Genomic DNA, 22,596 nt, shown 5'->3' with positions numbered 1-22,596 from the left:
ACCCCAAGGGGGATCTCTAGCAGCTATGGACGGTCTGCTGTCACAAGGTTTTTCCTAGGTCTGTGCACTCCAACTGGCGCCTGATCCTTTTACTATAGGTGTGCTGGTTCCTATGCAGAGCTGCACCAGATTTTGCACTCTCTAGTTTTAGTAAATCAAGCCCATACTATTCTGAAGGAGGAAAGAAATGCCCTTTGAAAATGTCTTCTTTTACCAGACAGAAGCAAGATATTTATTAGGTAAAAAAAATATATATATACATACATAGAACACTTATAAAAGTACAAAAATGTATTAAATATGATCCAAAGCCATTATGGCTGCTGGGTAATCGTATATCTTTATATATCCGACATTTAGCTCCTCCGGGTAGGGCAGAAGTTCTTGTACAACTTTCACCACACAAGCTGGGACAGGTTTGCAGTTGCGCTTATCCAGGAAACCGTGAGCCCACACCACAAACGCCCTGTATGACATACGGCGCAGCTTGCTGGAAAAAGGTAAAAGCATTGGATTAGCTTAAGAGGAATAAACTGTAATAACAAAAGTTAAAAAAAACCCCCACTTTTATAACGAGTACTGTTTAAGGGTCCTTTGACACGGCCGCTCCGTGTGTCCGCAAATCATCCAATCCGTTTGCGGATGATTTGCGGACATAATGTAAGTGAATGGCACTGCGGATGTCAGCGGAATACCATCCGCTGACATCCGATTTTCCTCCTTTCAGTTCTGTTCCGTTTTTTGGAACGGAACAGAACCCTATTTTTTCATCCGTGTAAAAAACGGAAAGGAAGAAAAATCGGATGTCAGCGGTGTCATCCGCTGACATCCGCAGTGCCATATACTTACATTAGGTCCGCATATCATCCGCAAACGGATGGGATGATATGCGGGCACACGGAGAGGATGACAGAAATGTCATCCGCTCCGTGGAAAAAAAAAAAAAAAGTCCCGCAGCGGACCTTTCACACGGAGCGGCCGTGTGAAAGGAGCCTGAAGTGTATCCCCACCACTGTGTGAGATTTTGCTTTTTCCCTTACAAAATTATCCTTATTTTTAACCACTTCTGGACTGGAAGGTTTTACCACCTTCCTGACCAGGTCATTTTTTGCGATTTGGCACTGCGTTAAGTTTACTGACAATTGCGCAGTCGTGCGACGCTGTACCCAAATAAAATTGATGTCCTTTTTTCCCCACAAATTGAGCTTTCTTTTGGTGGTATTTGATCACATCTGCGATTTTTCTTTTTTGCGCTATAAATAAAAAAAATGCAACAATTCTGAGAAAAAAAAAATATATTTTAACTTTCTGCTATTAAAAAAAAAGCCAATAAAAAAAAATTAACAAATCAAACTTTTTTATCATTTTAGGCCAATAGTTATTCTACTACATATTTTTGGTAAAAAAAAAAATCTCAATAAGTGTATATTGATTGGTTTGCCCAAAAGTTATCACGTCTACAAACTAGGGGATAGATTTATGTCATTTTTATTTATTTTTTACTAGTAATGGCGGCGATCTGCGATTTTTAGCAGGACTGTGACATTGCAGCGGACAGATCGGACCCCTAACTGACACTTTGAAGGGGACCAGTGACATCACTACAATAATTAGTGCTAAAATGTGCACTGTTACTATACTAATGACATTGGCAGGGAAGGGGTTAACACCAGGGGCAATTAAAGGGTTAAGTGTGTCCCTAGGGGATGCTTTCTAACTGTGTGGGGGAAGGACTCACCTGATGAACATAGAGACATGTGTTCCTAGATAGCAGGAACACAGGATCCCTGTTTACATCTCTGACAGAACGGTGGTCTGCCTTGTTTACATAGGCGAATATCCATTCTGTCCCTCCGTGGAGCGATCGTAGGTGGCAGCGGGCATCGCGTCCGTTGGACTTGCTGATTGGCTCCCCCTCTGGCTAATCAGCACCCCCACTGGCTATTGCACGAAACAACGCACAGATACGTTTTTTCGTGCAATAGAGCCGACCTGCCGCAGTATCCAGTATGTACTACTGGCGGTCAGCAAGTGATTAACTAGGTTTCTTTTTCCCCCTTGTGTTTTCAATCATGTGTCCAAACTTGAATCGATAGCTCCCTTCAAGACCTGCTCCTCTTATCATATATGGACAATCCAGGTGCTGGCTGCTGTAGTCCGTCTCCAATCTCCAAAAGTATAACGTAGCTCCTCTTTCCGTATTTATCAATAGTCAGAAAAATTTCTGCATACACCTTCCCCACCCGAAAACCAACCTTCCTTGATGCGTTTTACCACTCCTGGCTTGCCCACAACAACAGGACTTCCCTTATCCTTATGGGCAAGCCAGGAGTGGTGAAACGCGTCAAGAAAGGTTGGTTTTCGAGTTGAGGTAAAGTGAAAAGGAATGTATGTGTTTATTACCTCCCCTGCTCTAAAACCAACCTGTTCTTCCTTAGGTTTGCACTTGTTTGAGTACATTTGGTAAATCTATATTTATGGTATACAGTATATAAGGAGTGTCCTCTCCCTGATATCATATTTTTCCAAAATTTCGGCCTTCCTCTTGGTTTTTATTATAGTTACATAGTTGGTAAGGTTGAATAAAGACACCAGTCCATCCATTTAACCTACATGTGTGTCTGTCTACTATTTTCCATATCCCTGCACATTGTGCTCGAAAAAGAAACCCATCCAAAAGTTTCTGAATTTATCTATACTCCCTAAAACCACCAATTGTGGCAGGGTGTTCCACATGTTTATCGCTCTAGCAGTAAAGAACTCCTTTGACAGTTTGAAATTGAATGTATCTCATCCAAATTCATTTTGTGGCCGCATATTTTTTTTTTTTTGGGGATCTACGATTAAATAGTCTTCTCCCAATATAAAACAGAAAAAAAATCTGTGCTAGGTCAAGCAAAAAAAACGAAAAGGTAAGCAGCCACTTAACCAACTATTATACCAGCTGTAAATGATAAATAAAAAGCAGTGCTAAATCCCATTGTCCTTCCATCAGCCAGCTGCTATGTCACTAGTCCCATCAGAGTGGTAAGGACACGCTAGTGACATAGCGGCCTGCTGTGGGTAAGACTTCAGCACATAGGTGAGGGGACAGGCAATTCTAATCTTTCAAATCAACAAGTCTGGATACCATCTTACAGTGTACATATCATACTTACTGGAGATAGTATGGAATGTCATTTCTTTTCTTCAGCCGACCAAGAAATCGGTACAGGAAGTCCAAGCGATCCTTTTCGAGACACAGTTTCTGGAAGGCCGGGTGCAGGGTGATACAGTCATCGTTCAGCGGGTAATTCAACCCAGAGATCTCATGGCAACACACAGACTCTTCCACTGTGGACATCTGAAAACAGTGACCACATTTACACCAGTCCATGTTCTCAATATCTTTCTTTATCCTAGGAACATCTGCACTTTCTACTTTTATATTTGACGATGTTCTTATAGGTTCAAACGTAAAACTGGGTTGTTGCATGAATGGTTTTATGTTGCCTTCCAGAACTCTGAGCCGCTGTGAGAAGGAAAAAAAACATTATTAGCTTGTGAGGAAGCATTAGAGGGAGATTTCTAGTTTTATCTTTATTTCCCTTCAACAGAGCAGCATGGTTTAATAAGAGCAAGAGATGCAAAGTCAATTTAAAGCATCTATTCCTAACCAGGGTTCTGTGGAACCCCAGGGTTCCTCCAGGTTTGGTTTGGGGTTCCTAGAGCTCTGGCTAACCGACCTCCCATCTGATGGTGTCTGCATAGTTCTAGGGCCAATGCCACTTGGAATAACCAGTGGCATGACCGCAAGTGTGTCATTCTGGCCACCTCTAAGGGTAGCATTCTTCAGACTTACCAACACCAATGTAAGGGGAATTTTCCCAATCAGCCCCAATGGACTAATCTTACTAGGGGTTCCATGAGACCTGAAAATTATTTCAAGGGTTGCTCTTGGATAAAAAGGTTGAGAAAGACTGATGTAAAGGCTTTTATGTGAAGTCTTAAGGCCCGTACACACGATAAGAAAATCTGAAGGGAAAATTCGTCCGACGACCGATCTGCCCATTTTCGGATTGTTAGTATGGTGCTTTCGACAGCCAACTCCGACTTTTCGGCTAACAAAATCCTGATGTGTAGGCTATAAAATTTTTGTTGTCCGTAAAACAACGTCCGATTTTCATCTCATTAGTACAGATTTCGACGGAAAAACATCTTAAGAGCAAGACTAGGCATGCTCAGAGATGAAAGAAGACATACAAAACAATCCAACACATGACATCACTTCTGAAGTAGAATTCTGTCGTACGGGAAAATTCGTATGAAAATAACCTCTTCACTTTCCACATTAGACTAGCATGCCACAAAAAACGGACGACAGATCGTTCGATAATCTGATAGTGTGTACGGGGCTTTAAGCTAGCCATACACATAGATAGAAATAAATAAATAACAGATTTCTCCATCAGAGCTAAACAGCTTACATGACTGAATCTCCCTCTATGACTGTTGTATTCTGGCAGCCGGTCCTGCCAACAGAATGCCCAAACAGTGCCTGCATCTGATTGGATGCTGGGGCTGTTAGGCCAACAATTTGTCTCCCTGCACCTTTGAAGTATGATGGGCAGGAGGGTGTCAATAGGGCCACCAAAGGAGCAAATCTGCTCTGCACATGGCCAGCCTAATCCAGTCCCAAATCAAGTTAAAGTGGAACTTTAATCTCCCAATCAACATTGATTATTTTTAATCCTCATGCTGCTAGCATTAGTAAATAGATATGATATACTTTGCTATTTACTTGTTTAAACTTTTTTTTTTTTTTTTTTACAATTCTGAAGTTACTTTCTGTTTTTTTTGCCTAGGCAATAGATGTCATACATCCCAGGGGTCTTCATAAGGGAAGGATGGGCTTTCTCAGCTAAGCACACTCTCCTACATGCATGCTTGAGCTAATTCCAGGAAGTGAATGCTACATGAATCGTTTGCCCTTACTCAAGATGGCCACGACCAGAAATGCTAGGGGGTTGTTTTTCAAAGTGATTTTTCAACAAAATAAAGGATGGAGACATGGATAGATGGGGGAGTTTGCTTTGAATAATAAAAATGAATTAAATATCATTTTTGGTTTGTGCTGATCAGATGCAGTGAAGATCCGCTTTAATAGGTGATGCACAAAAAACCCTTTACCCTCCATAAGCGAGCCAAATCCTCCCATCTGCGCTTTACAGGAGTGTTTTTGCCAGAGACAATGTTGTCAATGTTGTCAATCCAGAAAGAAGTTGGCAGATCTAGTTGTGGCCTACTGCTGATCAAGATCAAGGCTTCAGCAGTGACATGATACCCGAGACTTCTGCAATGTCTTCTCATCCCACTGTGTTATAAGCAGACACAGCTTACATAACGGTGACCACACTTCTCTAAATTAAGGAAAAGCGCAGCTGCATTGTCACCTACCACAGGAAGCATGAGGTGGACTTTACTGGCAGGATCAGTAGGTATTTGTGACATTTTCCTCAGTGCAGATGTACTTACAATTCGGTGCCATGGCACATATTTTTATACGGGAGTCCATAATTCTTCTTTTAAGTGGAAAAATACTCTCCTCTAGTGTTGCCATCTCATCCCTTTAAAACTGAACACATGAATTACACAGGTTTTGAGGCTAATTAAATGCACATAAGGCAATAAGTGAGTTTAATTACCACCTTACTCAGCCACAGAACCTGTGTAATTAATAAGTGCTCAGTAAATTTATGGCATTATGGCTGGTTTGAAAAACAAAATTCGGTTTATACCAAACAAGAACTGCGCAAACAGAGTGATATTTGACAATCAATAAATAAATGTGAAAAATAGGGAATTTCTTCCTCTAGCGAGCAGCAATAAAAACGTGAAAACGCAGTATGTGATAAAGATAGGGATTATTGCGCTCAGCAGTAAACTCACAATAAAGTGCTAGTGCATAAACAGTGTTATGTCTCACATATATCGCATAAATAAATGAACCAATATGAATTCATAGGTGAATATAAATAGCAGTAAATAGGTGAATATATCAATAAGTAAAGTCCTTAAAGTGCTCGGTGCAAACTACTTGTCTCAGCAGCAAATTGGACTTAAAGCGGAGTTCCAGCCATTTGACTCACCTGTCCAACGGTCCAGCGATGCAGCCGCCCGAAGCCTCGATCCTCTCCCCCGGCGCCGGCATCACTGCTGTGGGCACCCGGCTGTTACAGTTTGCGGCTTCACAGCCGGGTACCCACTGCGCATGCGCGAGTCGCGCTGCGAGCCGTGATTGGCCGGCAATCTTCTGGGGCCTCTGACGTGTCCCAGAAGATTGCAGGGAGGGAGAGAGGAGAACTTCCGCTCAGGGCGCCGCGGCGCTCCGAGCGGAAGTGGGAGCGGGTACCTGTCAAAACTAGGTACCCGCTCCCCCCCCCAAAAAAATGACATGCCAAATGTGGCATGTCAGGGGGGTAGGAACACCTAAAGCGGAAGTTCCACTTTTGGAATCTCTCAGGCTTCCGGAGTCCAGGAGTTACCTTTATACTTCTGGCTTATTACACACTGGATGTGGAGACAGTATTAGGATAATCTGGAGCTCTTGTGGAGACACATGCTGGTCATGACCCCCTATAGCACTTTATTGTGAGTTTACTGCTGAGCGCAATAATCCCTATCTTTATCACATTATGGCTGGTTTGGTCACATTTCTCCTCCTCTGACTCCCTTAAAAATATGCTCTTTTCTCCCTAATTGCTAAAAATGTTTTTGACTTGTAATTTCGGGAGCTTGCCTATGGCCTTCCCTGGTTCCTCCCCTGGTCCCTCCCCCTGCCGGTTTACTGTTTATTGCTGTGCATTACTTATAGTAGTTTATTATCTTATTATCTTTCCTGATATCCCCACCATACTTTTTCTATTTCTTTCCTCCTTTTTTCTCTTTTTTTTCCCCTCTCTCCCTTTTTTTTCTTTTTTTTTTACTCCCTCCGCTTATAATTGAAAATTAATAATTCTTTTTTTTTTTTCCTTTACAGACCTTTTTGTTTGATGTCTGACAGTTTTTTTTATTTTTTTTTTGTATTTTTTTTCTTTTACATTTTCTTATGAGGGATAGCCAAAAGCTTTCCCTGGTATAACGAGTTTCTTTAACTCTGTATTTGTATGGCTTCATGGTTCCCAATTATTTAATATATTATAAATTGTTGAACTCCAATAATGCTTTCTGCTGTTGGATTTTATTTGTTTTCGAATTTTGGATCCTATACACCTGAACTGTCTTTAAGGCCCCTTTCACACAGGCGGACCGTTCAGATCCGCCTGTCCGTTTTTTTTGGCGGATCTGAACGGTCCCCCCATGCATTCCTATGGGGCATCGGATGGCAGCGAAGACATGTCTGCTGACATCCGACCCGATCCGTCAAATCTTGACGGATGGAAACCCTATTTTCCATCCGTCCAGCGGATCGGATGGGATCGAATGAGAACGGACTGACGGTCCGTTGACATCCGATTTCCCCCATAGAGATGCATGGGGAACTGTCAGCTGTGTCTCCGCACAGCGCGGAGACACAGCTGTCCTCCTGCTGCTCAGCGGGGGATCCGCGGCTCGATCCCCCGCTGAGAAAAACGGACTCCGTCCAACGGACGGAGTGTGTGAAAGAGCCCTTATACTTGATTTGTTTATCGTTACAACTTTTCTACATTAACCACTTAAGCCCCAGGTCTATTTCTGACACCTTTTGTTTATAAGTTAAAATCAGTATTTTTTGCTAGAAAACTACTTAGAACCCCCAAACACTATGTATATTTTTTTTAGCAAAGACTCTGGAGAATAAAATGGCAGTCATTGCAATATTTTTTGTCACACGGTAATTGCGCAGTGGTCTTTCAAACGCCATTTGTTTGGAAAAATTAGGAAAAATCACATTTCACTGCATTTAAAAAAAACTAAACAGTAAAGTTAGCCCATTTTTTTTGTATAGTGTGAAAGATGATGTCACGCTGAGTAAAAAGATACCCAACATGTTACGGTTTAAAAGTGCGCACACCCGTGGAATGGCGACAAACTACGGTCAATAGAAATCTCCATAGGCGACGCTTTAAAATGTTTTAACGATTATCAGTTTAGAGTTAGAGTGTAGCTTTTTTTTTTTTTTAATTATTGCTCACGCTCTGGCGATCGCGGCGATACCTCACATGTGTGGTTTGAACAGTGATTTAATTCACGGCTCGACTTCCATATACGTTTTCTTTCATGCGCGAGCTAACGGTGACGGGGGCGGCTAAAATTATTTTATTTTTTTCCTATTTATTTTATTTTTTTTTTTTTATTTTAACACAGGTTTTAAAAAAAAAAAAATCTGATCACTTTTATTGCTGTCACAAGCAATGTAAACATCCCTTGTGACAGCAATATGCAGTGACAGGTACCCTTTATGGAGGGATCGAGGGTCTAAAAGACTCCAAACCCCTCCACTACACTTCCCTGTATGCAAAACGGCATTTTTGAATACACTCACTTTTTTGAATGTGCCGCCTTTAGCAGCAGAGTAACCCGGGCGTGACGTCATGGACGCAGCCTCCGGGTTACGTCATTGAGACCTGATCGAAGGCGCATCCGACTTAGATCGGGACTCCATCCAGCCGGCTGGTTGGTCGGGTCTCCTGGTGGGACAGAAGACCGGGGCAGAGCCGTGGAAGGCGGCGGGAGGACGTCCCCTCCCGCTCGCCGGGGTAACGATCGAGAGGCTCCCGAGCCTCATAGGTCATTACCGCCGGAAAGCCGACCGCCATCTCTAAACAACGGTATAACCACGCAAAGTCTGCCAATGTAGGGGTACGTCACTTTGCGGTAAGTGGTTAATAAAAATATATTTTTACCCCTAATATGTGTTCAGTTTTAAAGGGATGAAGTGGCAATCCTACTCACCTCCCCTCCAGGAACGCAATGTCCGTGAGCTCCCTTAGCTGGTGCAGTCGTCTTTGCCCAATCTTCTTTTGAGTTCTTCTGCCATTTTGGACTGGCTGTGTCGGAATGATGCAACAAACAGGCAAATGAGAATCCTTTATTGCAGATGAGACATAGTGGGGGAGATTTATTAAAGCTGATGCACACAGAATCTGTTCATAGTAAACAATCCGCTTCCAGGTTTTATTGCCAAAGCTTAATTGAACAAGCTGAAGTTAGAAGCTGATTGGTTACTATGAAAAGCTGCGCCAGATTCTGTGTGCTACAGTTTTAGTAAATATCCCCCATTATGTTTCTTCTGAATAAAAGAGCCTGCCTGTTGGCACATTTTTAGTTTTTATGTAAAAGTTCTATTTTAATTTTAAATATAGCAAAAAAAAAATCAGCTGGCATAAAGACAAAGCTTTTACAAGCTGACTAATAGTTTTAATGGCTTTCTGCTCTCTGCAATAATTAACATAACCCCAGTGTGAGTCTGTAAAAATGGTTTAGCCTTTGTGTGGCCTTCCGAATGCACCTACCCTCGCTTCTCTTTCTTCCAAGCTCAGGATATCCCCATGGACTTGAGGACCACTTCGTCTCTTCTTTGCTTCTACTGACAGCTGAAAAGCAGAAAAAACACCACACGTTTATATCGGTGTACACTACCTACAGTAGGGAAAATAATTATTTGATCCCCCTGCAGATTTTGTAAGTTTGCCCACTTACAAAGACATGAAGGGTCTATAATTTTTATCATATATTTTAAATGATAGAGACAGAATATCAACCAAAAATCAAGAAAAAAACACATACAACAAATGCTATAAATAAGTTTCAGTTCAGTGAGTAAAATAAGTATTTGATCCCCAAGCAAAACATGACTTAGTGCTTGGTGGAGAAACCCTTGTTGACAATCACAGAAGTAAGACGTTTCTTGTAGTTGGTTACCAGGTTTGCACACATCTCAGGAGGGATTTTGGTCCACTCTTCTTTACAGATCTTCTCTAAATTCTTATGGTTTCTTGGCTGTCTCTTGGCAACTCAAAGTTTCAGTTCCCTCCATTAAATTTCTATAGTATTAAGGTCTGGAGATTGGCTAGGCCATTCCAAGACCCAAATGTGCTTCTTCTTGAGACACTTCTTTGTTGCCTTGGCGGTATGTTTTGGGTCATTGTCTGTCTAGAAAACCCATCCATGACCCATCTTCTGTGTTCTTGCTGTGGTAAGAAGGTTCTCATCCAAGATTTTACAATACATGGTCCCGTCCATTGGCCCCTCAATGCATCAAAGTTGGCCTGCACCTTTAGCAGAGAAACAGCCACAAAGCATAATGTTTCCACCCCTGTGCTTGACTGTAGAGATGGTGTTGTTAGGGTCACAGCAATTTTCTTCCTCCAAACACGGCGAGTGGAGTTAATGCCAAAGAGCTTAATTTTGGTCTCATCTGACCACAGCACTTTCTCCCAATCCTTCTCTGAATCATTTAGATGCTCATTGGCATGACAGTACATGTGCCTTCTTGAGGAGGGGGACTCACCATGTTTGGAGGAAGGAAAATGCCAACTATGACTCTAAGAACACCATCCCTACAGTCAAGCACGGAGGTGGAAACATTATGCTTTGGGGCTGTTTCTCTGCTAAAGGTACAGGCCGACTATGCTGCATTGAGGGCCCAATGGACGGGGCCATGTATTGTAAAATCTTGGATAAGAACCTTCTTCCCTCAGCTAGAACACTGAAGATGGGTCGTGGATGGGTATTCCAGCATAATAATGACCCAAAACATACCACCAAGGCAACAAAGGAGTGGCTCAAGAAGATTACTTTTACAAGCGGGTGGCTGGTGATCCCAGGTGTAATATACAAAGAAAAAGAAATTGACTTGAATTGAACAATATATATCAAACAGTCTAAAGAAATGTGGGAAATGTTACAAATCAAGTAACATTAAAATCATGTAATTTACAGTATATTACCTTAATTATACAAAGCCTTTTGGCTTTGATGGCCTTACTGCATTACAACTTTAAAGATGAACTATAAGCAAAACTTTTTTTTTTTCATTTTGGATCAAGTAAGGGAGGGTAATAACCCCTGTCAGTTTTTTTTTTTTTTTTTTACCATCTGTGTCTCATTGTGGAGATTTCCCTTCACTTCCTGTCCCATAACCAAACAGGAAGTGAGAGGAGATCCCTGCAAATTAAAGGAATTCTTTGGGGACCCCCAGGTCACCAGAACTAGTGTCCCCGTTAGAAGATTTCCGCTGTTTTACTTTTCTGTAGACAACCGAAAATTTGGGATTTTCTTTTACTTTCAATGATAATGGTAAACATGACATATAGAGAGGGTGAATATTTTTAACAGGGGCACAGACAGCTATAAAAACTGACAGGGAATAATCCATGGGGTACCAACAATGTGCTGACATTCCCTTTCAGCTGAATGGACAAATAGGTGAAGAACTAGAGCTACTTACTGGTGTCATCTTTTCTGTTTTATGTTTGCCTCCACCATCTGAAACAGAAGATTACTTTAAAAAGGACAAGCTACAGAACGTGAAGTCAAATCATAATGGCTTGACTAATATCTCCCCAGGACTTCCCATTAAAACCCAACTTTAGTTTCCTTAACACCAATTAGATACACTTATGGTGCAGTCGGAAAAAAACATCTTCCTTTCACCTACTTTTCCTGAGCAGGTAAGGCTAAACTCCAGGAAACCTAAAAATTCTACCATGCAGTGTGGGTCAGGGCCAGTGCAATGCAAGGATTATCGTCTACTTGAAGATGCATTTTGATGCCCCGAATCTTTAGTGAGGTGCCCGGAATCCCAGAGTGCCCCTCTTTGGCAGCCAGCATTGCATTCAAGTTTGGGGCAAGTGTGCCAAGTAGGGGGGGGGGGTAGAAGGATTCTGTATGTGGTAGGGGGTGCTTTGGAAGGGGAGGTGAGGGGAGAGGAGGATTAGACATACCCCCCCCCAACACAAGTTCTCTCCACTCCCAAAGTGCCCCCTCCCAAATCTCTGCAAATATTATTTTCTTCTTTGCAAACTTGCCCCCTTCACCTGCAAGTCTCATGTATATTGCAATCAGTACAGACCTCAGCGCAGCACAGGGCATGAAGAGCTGTGTCCATCTTCCTCCCCCCTCCTCCTGTCTGTGTATATTGTATAGGAGAACAGCACAGCCTAGAAGAAGGGGAAGAGGGGCTTTAGTTTGCTCTGCACTGTGTGCTTACTGTGCGTGCTAGAATGAGGCAGTGGAGGGGGGGGGGGGGGATGCTGGCTGCCATGTGGCAGGTGTGAAAAAAATACTTTAAATTAAGAATGCTTTCAGAAATATAAGAGCCGGTTCACACTACCGCAACCTCTAAGTCTCCTCATAAGGGGCGACTTGTTAGCCCGACTTTCAGCGCGACATATAGGTGTGATAGGAGTGGAACCCTATGCCTGCAAATAATTTCATTAGCGCAGGCATAGGGTTCCGCTACTTTCACACCTATATGTGTGTATGTGTATATATACATATATGTGTGTGTGTATATATACCCCTACACAGAAGTGCCAAGTATCAGTGTCCACCAGTGTCACGTATCAGTGTCCACCAGTGCCACTCACACAGACCAGGCAGAGATAATGGTATATAGGAACTGTAGGCATGGCTGCAATGTGGGGAATACATGGTTAATTTTCCGTCTTCCTGGAAAGTCGGATCACAAGTCACTTCAAATAAGATAAGGAGGCGACTCCCATTGAAGTCTATGGGACAAGTCGGATACAAGTGGCCTCAAAGTAGTACAGAACCCTTTTCTAAAGTCGGAGTGACTTCAGTAGTGCCAATTAAGATGGCACTCATTGATTAACATTGCTTTTGATATGTCAAGCGACTTGGGGCGACTTGAGGGCACACAAGTCACCTCACAAGTCGCGGCAGTGTGAATGGACTCTTAGTGTTAATATTTTATATTTATTAATGAATAGAAAAATAATGGAAAGTGAATGAACAGAAATCCAAATCAAATTAATATTTGGTGTGATCACCCTTTGCCTTCAAACCAGCATGAATTCTTCTAGGTACACTTGCACACAGTTCTGGAAGGAACTCAGCAGGTAGGTTGTTCCAAACATCTTGGGGAGCTAACCACAGATCTTCTGTAATGTCAGCTGCCTCAAATCCTTCTGTCTCTTCATGCAATCCCAGACAGACTTGATGATGTTGAGAACAGGGCTCTGCGGGGCCAACCCATCACTTCCAGGACTCCTTGTTCATACACGGATAGTTCTTAATGACATTGGCTGTATGTTTGGGGATCAATGTCCTGCTGCATTTGGGGCCAATCACATGCCTCCCTGATGGTACATCATGATGGGCAAGTACAGTATCTGCTTGTATTTCTCAGCACTGAGGACACCATTGATCCTGACCACATATCCAACTCAATTTGTAGAAATGCAGCCCCAAACTTGCAAGGAACCTCCACCATGCTTTACTGTTGCATGCAGACACTCAATATTGTACCGTTCTCCAGCCCTTTGGAGTATAAACTGCCTCCTGTTACAGCCAAATTTGGACTCATCAGTGCAGAGCATCTACTGACATTTCTTTGCACCCAGTTCCTATGTTTTAAAGAGGAAGTAAACCCTCCTCGGGAAGTTGTACCTATAGGTAAGCCTATATTAAGGCTTACCTATAGGTACTGTAAATATCTCCTAAACATGCACCGTTTAGGAGATATTTACCTTTAATGCAGCCAGTGACGTCACTGGCGCATGCGCTCTGAAGGAACGGCAGATCGTGCCGTTCCTTCAGAGCCCCGTGCCGTAACCGTCGGCTCCCGCGCGCGTGCGCGGGAGTGACGTCACCGCGGCTCCGGCCAATCAGATGGCCGGATGCCGCGATCCCGGAAGACGGGCGACTATACATGTCGCCCGTCATACAGGTAAGCGGACGGCACGGCGGGGGCTCGTTCTAAGGTAAGTATTTCATAATGAGCTAGTATGCGATGCATACTAGCTCATTATGGGTTTCTCTTTCAGGATGTAAAGAAGAGAAAATTTTTTTTTCTCGGTGTACAACCTCTTTAAGTGTTCCTAACAGTTGTATTTTTTTTCATTTCTGAAAGCATTCTTAATTTACAGCATTATTTCACACCAGCCTAAAACCTTTGCACAGTAATATATACTGTATATATTTTTTTTGTGAGTTTCTGAATTATTGCACCAATTGCAGCTAACTGAAAGTTTAGGCTGAATAACCTGTTATCAAACAAATAAGTAATAAAGTGTAAACTTAAATTATATAGTGGCATTCAAACATAAGGGCTCATGCTTATGGGCAGAAAAAAAAATGCTGCATTCAGCAATATTGCATTTTATAGACCTATGCACACAGCGGTATTGTGCGCAGTAATGTTGTGCTTCGTTCAGCCACATAGAATCAAAATGGAAAATTGTGCATCTACGACCAGTACATCTGCTCAATTTAAAGCGGAACTATACTCACCTTGAATCCAGCAATGTGCCGTTCACCAAGGGCCCCACTGGCCGCTCACCTCTTTGGGCGGCCAGCTTCTGGGTCTTGATCTCTGGCCGTGGCCGGTGTCATTGGCTGGACCGAGATGACATCACTCCTGCGCATTCACGTTATTTCTTATAGATCCGGCATTGCGCCGCTTACATTATAGGGGCGGACAGGCAGGTAAGTAGTTTTAATGCAGCATAGACAAAGCATGTATCTTCTGCATATAACATCCAGCCTGTCTTCCCATTTTCATTTTGGAGCCTGACCATGTCCTTCATGTAAGACCCCTTCCTGTCCAGAGTTTTCAGCGCTCTGATACTTTGACTAAATAATTACTCAGGCATGTAAGGCTGTACCCAATTTACTTTTTTTATATATATATTTTTTTTTAAGACAGATTTTGGTGGTACTTAAATCACATCTGGGTTTTATTTTTTTCTATAGAATAGACCAAAAATTTACAAAAAAAACATTAACATCTGTTTCTGCTATAAAAATTTGCAAACAAATCTTTCTTCATAAATTTAGGTCAAATGTTTTCTGCTACATTTACTTGGTAAAAATAACTCAAATTAGTGTATATTATTTAGCCTGTGGGAAAGTTAAGCTGTTAAGCTGGATACACAACTTTTGTGGTTTCGATTTCCTTTAGATTTACTTTTCAGGCAGTGCATGGGCCTGCCCGATTGCATACAAATTGAAAGTGTTTAGGTTTGACCTCATTATTATATGGTTTTAATGAATCTAAAGAAAAAAAAAAAAAAATCTAAAGAAAATTTTATAGTGTGTATCCAGCTTTAGTCTACATGCTATGGACGAGTATATATTTGAAATTTATCAGTCCTGATGTACTGACTGCCCATCTCATCTTGCTAAAAATGCCAGAACTGTACAAATACTGCCAAAATGATCCCTTTTTGGAAAGTATAGTAAGTCCAAGGTATTTAGTAAGAGCTCAGTGAAGACGTCAACGACGAAACTAGTTGGGCGGGACTAGGACGTTGGGAGACACTGCGCATGTCAATCTCTTTCTGACGGCCAGGGATGCAGCAGCCAGAGATGGATTATTTACACAAGTTTTAGCCATATTGTTTCTACGAAACTGTACCTATGCCAGATTCCTTAGTGTTAGGATGACACTTATCAAATGGGAGTTACATTTTATTTAATAAAAGTCTTTTATATTGTACAGAATCACGCTATGTTGGCTTTTTACTTTCTCCTGCACATATGATATACCCCTGTCTGAGGTCATATGGATGTCTGTCTGAGGAGGATTCAGTGAAGTAGGACATCAACTTGTACATTCTAAATAGCTTTACTGCTGGTTTATAAACTTACCAGCTACTCCATCCGGTGAGTTAGTTTGGGGAGACTGGTGGAAGCAGCACAAAGGGTGCTTCACAGCTGACACTTTCTGCACATTTTTTCTGTTGCACCTTATTGGACTCTTTCTTGGGACTTCTTTTTTACTAATGATCTGCAATTTTATATTTTTTATAATATTTATGATTTTAGCTATATGATTTAGCATTCATGCAGTGATCAATTTTTCAGCATATTTGCACTAGTATTTATGGATTGTTACAAATTTTATTCAGTGTATTTATATACGGTCACAGTATTTTTTTTTAATTTGTTAGCACATATTAGAGTACTAAAAATCAGCATAGTTTGCACATTCAATTTAAGATATGTATGCGTGTTGTCACCATATAGGATGATCACACACACACATGTAGATATGTATATTTATTTATGAAATCAGCACTGTGCACTTTTGTATGTATTATTATTGAATTCCTACATCGATTAGGCACTTATCACAATATTGAAGTTTAGCACTTTTTACACCGATTTTTGTTTCTTATTTAGTAAGAGACATCGTTAATTTCTTTGTAGTTTTTTGGAAAATTAAGTAAAAAAAAAAAAAAAAAAAAAATTAAAAAAGGTTCTAACAAAATATCACAACAAGCAGTAAGTAGACGCTTTTAGAATTACACGCCAAAAAACAAACATTCTGCTACTCCTGAGTATGGGGATACCCATGTGAGACACTTTGCACTCTAACCACACACAGGGACCCAAAACCCAAGGAGCACCTTCAAGCTTGCATAGGACGTGAATTACACATCTAAATTTCATGACTATCTCATTTTTGGAGGCTGTGGAGCAACAGGACAAAAGAAACACACGCAAAAGAAAAACATTTTGGGCTGTTTACTCACCAAAAGGTATTTTTTTTTTATTTCTTCCTGCCCGCGCTATAGTCAAAAGACAGCTACAGCGTGCCAATCACAATAGCCCTTTACCATGTGATCACCTGTGTTCAATCACAGCTACTCACAGACTTGCTGGTTATCGTTATTCCTTTCCTCACCACACTGTGTGTGTGAGCAAAGGAGAGTCGATAACTGGCAAGTCTGACAGGGCACAGTGAATACATGGTTTACACTGATAATCAGGGCACTGATCAGGCAAGAAGAAAAAATACCTATTTGCAAAATTTTATGACAGATGATACTAAGATAAAGGCCCCCCCCCCCCCCCCAAAATTTTCAGGTCGTTTTTCGTAAAAACAAAAAAATCCAGTGGTGATTAAATACCAGAAAAAGAAAGCTCGGTCTCCAAAAAAAATATGTCGTATGGGTACAGTGTTGCATGACAGCGTTGCAATTGACAAAAGTGTGACAGCGCTGAAAGTGGCAAATTGGCCTGGGCAGGAAGGGGGTGCAAGTGTCCAGTTAAGTAATTGAGAGGCATAGTGAGTATTTTCTCATTTTTTTTGCCATAAAGTTTTGGAAAATGCAGCAAGAAAACAAGATTTTTACAAAAAGTTGTAATTTAAAAAAGACATTTCATATTTTATAACACAGCATGATCATACTTGGAATTTCCCCCCAAAACACACATTCCGCTACTCTACTCCTCTCAAGTATGGGGATACCATGTGTGAGAATTTTTCAATGTTTCAACTGATTATGTACCGAACATAGCTTCTTGTCTGTCACAAAAATCAACGAATACTGTGTACTGTAATGCTTCCTCTGTACGAGTGGTCAGGAAGTATATAGCTTAGTGGAACATTATCTGTGGCCTCACCTCAGCTTAGCCTACTAAGTGGTTACCTGCCATGCTAAGCGGCCAGGAAGTACAGGAGACTGAAAAAGGGGGAACAAAAGAGCTCCTGTGGTTCCAGGAGTGCAGTTGTCTGCAGGGGATAGCTGGGACTGGTGCCTGGCAGGAACGTAGTCTGCAGGACAAGCAGATATGTCAGGTCAGGTCAGGTGGCAGACAGAAGTTTGGTCAATAAACAGGCTAGGGTCAATACAGACGACAGATAGAGGCAACACTGCACTGGTGTACTGGTGATCGGGAACATTGTTGCTGGCTGCACTTGTCTTGTTACACTGTCATTAGCTCGGCAGCAATCAGGAACACTGACTGGCTTACACTGGTCTGGTGGTGATCAGGAACACTATTGATAGGTGCACTGGTGTGGTAGCAATTAGGAACACTAGGGGAGATTTACTAACACTGGAAAGTGCAAAACCTGGTGCAGCTGTACATAGAAACCAATCAGCTTCCAGGTTTTATTGTCAAAGTTTAAATGAACATGCTGTATGTTGAAGTTAGAAGCGGATTGACTACCATGCACAGCTGCATGAGATTTTGCACTCTCTAGGATTTAGCAAATCAATTCCACTGTGGCTGGCCTACACTGGTCTGGGGACACTGGGACTGGCATGGCTAGCAATCAGGAACACAGTTGCTCACGTACACTGGTATGGAGGCAATCAGGAACACGGTTACTGGCTTACACTGCTCTTGTGACACTTGGGACTGGTGTGGAGGTGATCAGGAACACTTGCTCGCTTACACTGGTCTGGTGTGATTAGTGATCAGAGACACTGGCTGGCTGCATTGGCATACAGTGATATCAGAGCAGCCAGCCATTGTACCTGATCACTAACCACAGCAGTACAATGTCACTATAGTGACACTGCACTGCTCTGATTTTTTGTTTCCCCCACACACTGAGTGTTTCCTACAGAGCCTATCACTGTAGGAGAAAACAGAGCAGGAGGTTGCAACAGCCTTTGTTTACAAGTGTGACCACTGTGACTGGTTACAACAACTGCATGGTACAGGGCCAAATTCATTTATTACAGCCGGACACTAATACTTTGTTAATATAACTTTTTATTTATTTTTTTAATTGGTTTTTAAGAGGCATAGTATTTTTGGTTTAAATAGCCTTTATTCAAAAAAATTCAGCAAAACAAAGAACATGAAGAAGTGAGGTATCAACATTAATAACATTTAACATCACGACCTAGAACAGAAGTAATCCAAAATAATGCAATTGCCAAGAAGGATCAAATAGTTGCAAAACCCCCAAAAGGAGGAAAAACAAGCAGAAAGGGAAGGGGGGTGAAAGGGAAGAAGCCCAGGCCTAGCATGGTGTCCAAAGTCCAAAAAAAAGAAAGGAGGAAAAAAAAAACAAAACAAAAAAAATACCACAGCAGAAAAGTGGTCTGTCAGTCGACCAGTGGGTGGCAAACTGTGGCCACAGGACGGATGCAGCTCTTTTCTTGCCTTTATCTGGCTCTTGGGGGACACTATTCCTCCCTCTGACACCAACAATGGGGTATTATTTCCCCCATTGGCACTAATAATGAAGCAAATATCTTTCCTCTGACATCATTGATGGGGCATTATTCATTCCACGAACATCAAAGATGGGGCACTATTGCTCCCGCTGACACCAACATTGGGGCGTTATTCTCCCCACTGACACCAATGATTGGGGCACTATTCCTCCCACTTATACCTATTCATATGGCTAACCACAGGGGTGCTGGGTAATTTTTTTTACACCTACTGAACACCAAGCCTGAGGCAATATCTACTCCCACTGGCCACAGTCTGGCCCCACTACAGTTTGGAGGACAGTAAACCGGCCCTTTGTTTAGAAAGTTGGAGACCCCTGAATTACATGTAGGGATTAACCTTTTCTCTCAGTGATTCCTGGGTCCAACCTAAGGCCAAGAAGGGTATACTGAGACGCTGCCTTATGGCAGCAAGTGTGGCCATCTGCCAACATTGGAAAACAACCTTAGAATAGGCCCAGATTCTCAATGGCAATGGAGATCCTAGTGATAGAGTAGCAGATAGTAATGATCCCGGGAAAATATATACAGTATAACATTGACCTGTTGGAGGGTTTATTGAAATTCTGATAGCTTCAGCACTCTTATCGTGAGCATACACCTTTCCTTTTAAAGCAGCATAGTATTTTTTGTGATAGGGAATGGGTCACAGCTGATATTCAGCATACAACAGAGAAAGGTGTAGGTGCCTGTCCCCACTGTGTACTGAAGAACTGCAGGGACCACAACAAATGGGGGGGGGGGGGATTAAAACAGAAAGTGTTTTTATAGGTGTGGAAATGCAAATAATAAATATTCATCCTGCAAAGAGACCTTTCCCCGCTGGGGACACAAAAAATTTTGCAAAGGCATTTCTAACGTTCATGGCATAGTTAGTGGGCTGCAAGTCCATGACAGGCACATCTTGAGCAGTGTTCCTTGGCACAGGGTATGAAGATCTTCTCTCCCGTTCCAGGACAAAATTGTACAGCACACAGCAAGCCTGTACTACTTTAATGGCATTCTCCACATCCAGCTGTATTTCAGACCGGAGAATACGCCATTTAGAGGTGCAGACTTCAAAGGCGCAGTCCACCACCTGACGGGCTTTGTTCAGACGGTAGTTGAAGGTCCTTTCCTTAGGGGCAAGTTCATTCCCACTGTAGGGGCACATTAGGTTCTCCGTCAGTCCAAAGGTCTCATCTGCCACAATCACATGTGGGAGATTTGGCTCTGTTGTACAAGGCAGAGGCTTCTTAGGTGGGATCTTTAGGCATCCCTCATACAGGCTACGTCCCATTGTGGACTCCCTGAATATATTGGAATTGTCTGCATTCCCATAAGCCCCAACATCAATGCCAATAAAACGATAGTAGGCATCCACCAAACCCAGGATGACAATCGGGACATTTTTTGAATGCTTTGACCCAACGTTTGGGGGCATCTTCATTCTAACATGTCTGCAACCCAGGGCTCCGATACAGTTGGGAAACTCTGTCAACATCCAGAACTCATCTTCCACGTCTTTCCATAGTTGCTTTTTAGGCTTTGGCATCACGACCAGATGCAGCTCCTCCCACAACGCCTGGCAAGTTTCATGGGTCACCTTGGCCACTGTACTCACACCCAGCTGAAAATAGTGGTGGAGCGATGCAAAGGACTGTCCTGTTGCCAGAAATCTGAAACATCAAATGCAATGCAAAAAACTTAAATAGCAATATATTTATTGTAATACATACACACACCTCAACTGAATCCCAAAAAAGTGTGGAGATTGCTACTATTTTGGAGGTGGTTTCCTAAATCCAGCAATATTGTGAAAAGGAAATCTAAAAGGTGAATGACTGCTATAGGCAACTGTATCTAAACCATTGACAATCTTGCCTTGTTTTATTTAAATATGTAATATCTTATATGCTGTCCCATTGGGAAAAATTAACCAAGAATATATAGAGTAGCTGAAACCCTGAATGTTGCCTATCCCTGGTATATATACTGCATGGTTTTTGTATAGTATAGATATAGGGGGGAAATATATAGGAGGTTATTTATTGCTCCAATTGCCTATTGCCCAAACAACCAGTCAGAATCAGACTCTCATGTTCTTCTATGCAGCATGGAGAATGAAAGCTAGGAGCTGATAGGTTGTTACAGGCAAATAATGGAACTGTTCAGATTCCCTAATGTCTATATACTGAACAGAAAGTTTTTTTTTTTTTTTTTTTAATTAAAATTAGAAAATACATAAATCTATATATTATATATAGATTTTTGTAAGAACTTACCTTAAAATAATTTTCTCTGAAGTCCATTGACAGACGTAGCAGCAATGCTCCTTTACCCTTGGGTTATGCGCCATCTACAGGAGTAGACTAGGCAGTGAAAAAAAAAAAAAAAAAAAAAAAAAAAAAGAAGAAAAACACTGACAAGCCTATAGGGGCTGTCTTTCTCGGCATAACCACCCCCCCCCCCCCCCGCCACACACACACTGTGCTCTCAAATCAGTTTCATAGCAAGCAGTAAAAAGAAAACACAAACCATCCCAATTATGGAGGGGCCGGTGCTGCGTCTGTCAATGGACTCTAGAGAAAAGGATTCTTTACGGTAAGTTCTTACAAAAATCCAGTTTTCTCTATCGTCCATTGATAGACGCAGCAGCAATGCTTCTTTACCCTTGGGACATCCCAAAGCAGTATAGGCATGAGGGGTGGGAAGAACGCAACCAAAAAAAAAAAAAAACAGTTAACGTTATTTCCAAGGCTAAAAATGGTAGCCAACTGGGTAAGAAAAAAGCTCAACCAGTAACAGGAGCTTACCCACAAACAAAGTTTGACCCCTTAAAGACAAAAAAAAAAACCTTGCGGCCAAAAGGAGGCATCAGAAGATGCCAATCAATCAATCAATCTTGTAAAATTTTTGTAAAAGTATGCATGGACGACCAAGTCGCCGCCTTACACACTTAACCAACAGATGCCTGATGATGAAAGGCCCAAGAGGCACTCAGCGCTCTAGTAGAATGCACTTTCACAGGGAAAGGAGGTACCTGAACCTTCAATGAATAAGCCTGAACAACCGTCTGCTGACTCCATCTGGATTTGGTCGCAGCAGACGCAGCCAAACCCTTACGAGATCCCTCAGTAAGGACAAAAAGAATCTGAATTCCTAATCTTAGAATTAAAAAAACAAAAAAAACAAAAACAAAACAAAACAAAAAACATAACAAAAAAAAAAACCTCAGACCGAAGTCTGAGCAGGAAACCTAGGTCCTACTCCTTTACCAGGCAGCAAGAAACTGATTTGAGAGCACAGTGTGTGGGGGGGTTATGCCGAGAAGGACAGCCCCTATAGGCGCGTCAGTGATATTTTTTTTCACTGCCTAGTCTACTCCTGTAAATAGCGCATAACCCAAAGGTAAAGAAGCATTGCTACTGCGTCTGTCAATGGACAATAAAAAAAAAAAAAAAATGAGATATATTATTTATATACATTT

The 22,596-nt window shown here is 41.9% G+C and overlaps 1 protein-coding gene across 1 annotated transcript in view; it reads right to left on the bottom strand.

The window, feature by feature from the left end:
• Nucleotides 1-294: 294 nt before the first annotated feature.
• The window catches only part of LOC309568838 (uncharacterized protein), a gene marked incomplete at both ends in the record, with an annotated part of 45,030 nt that continues 22,728 nt past the window's right edge, over nt 295-22,596 (bottom strand). Inside the window, 4 exons of the mRNA XM_082274623.1 lie at nt 295-490; nt 3,159-3,511; nt 9,474-9,554; nt 11,411-11,448. Coding sequence (XP_082130749.1) covers nt 295-490; nt 3,159-3,511; nt 9,474-9,554; nt 11,411-11,448 — 668 coding nt within the window. The remainder of the gene's footprint in view (nt 491-3,158; nt 3,512-9,473; nt 9,555-11,410; nt 11,449-22,596) is intronic.

The sequence above is a fragment of the Pelophylax lessonae genome, assembly GCF_965119305.1.
Source record: "Pelophylax lessonae genome assembly, chromosome: 12".
Taxonomy (NCBI): Eukaryota; Metazoa; Chordata; class Amphibia; order Anura; family Ranidae; genus Pelophylax; species Pelophylax lessonae.
Note: the sequence above shows the minus strand (reverse complement) of the source record. Positions and strands in the feature narration are given on the sequence as shown.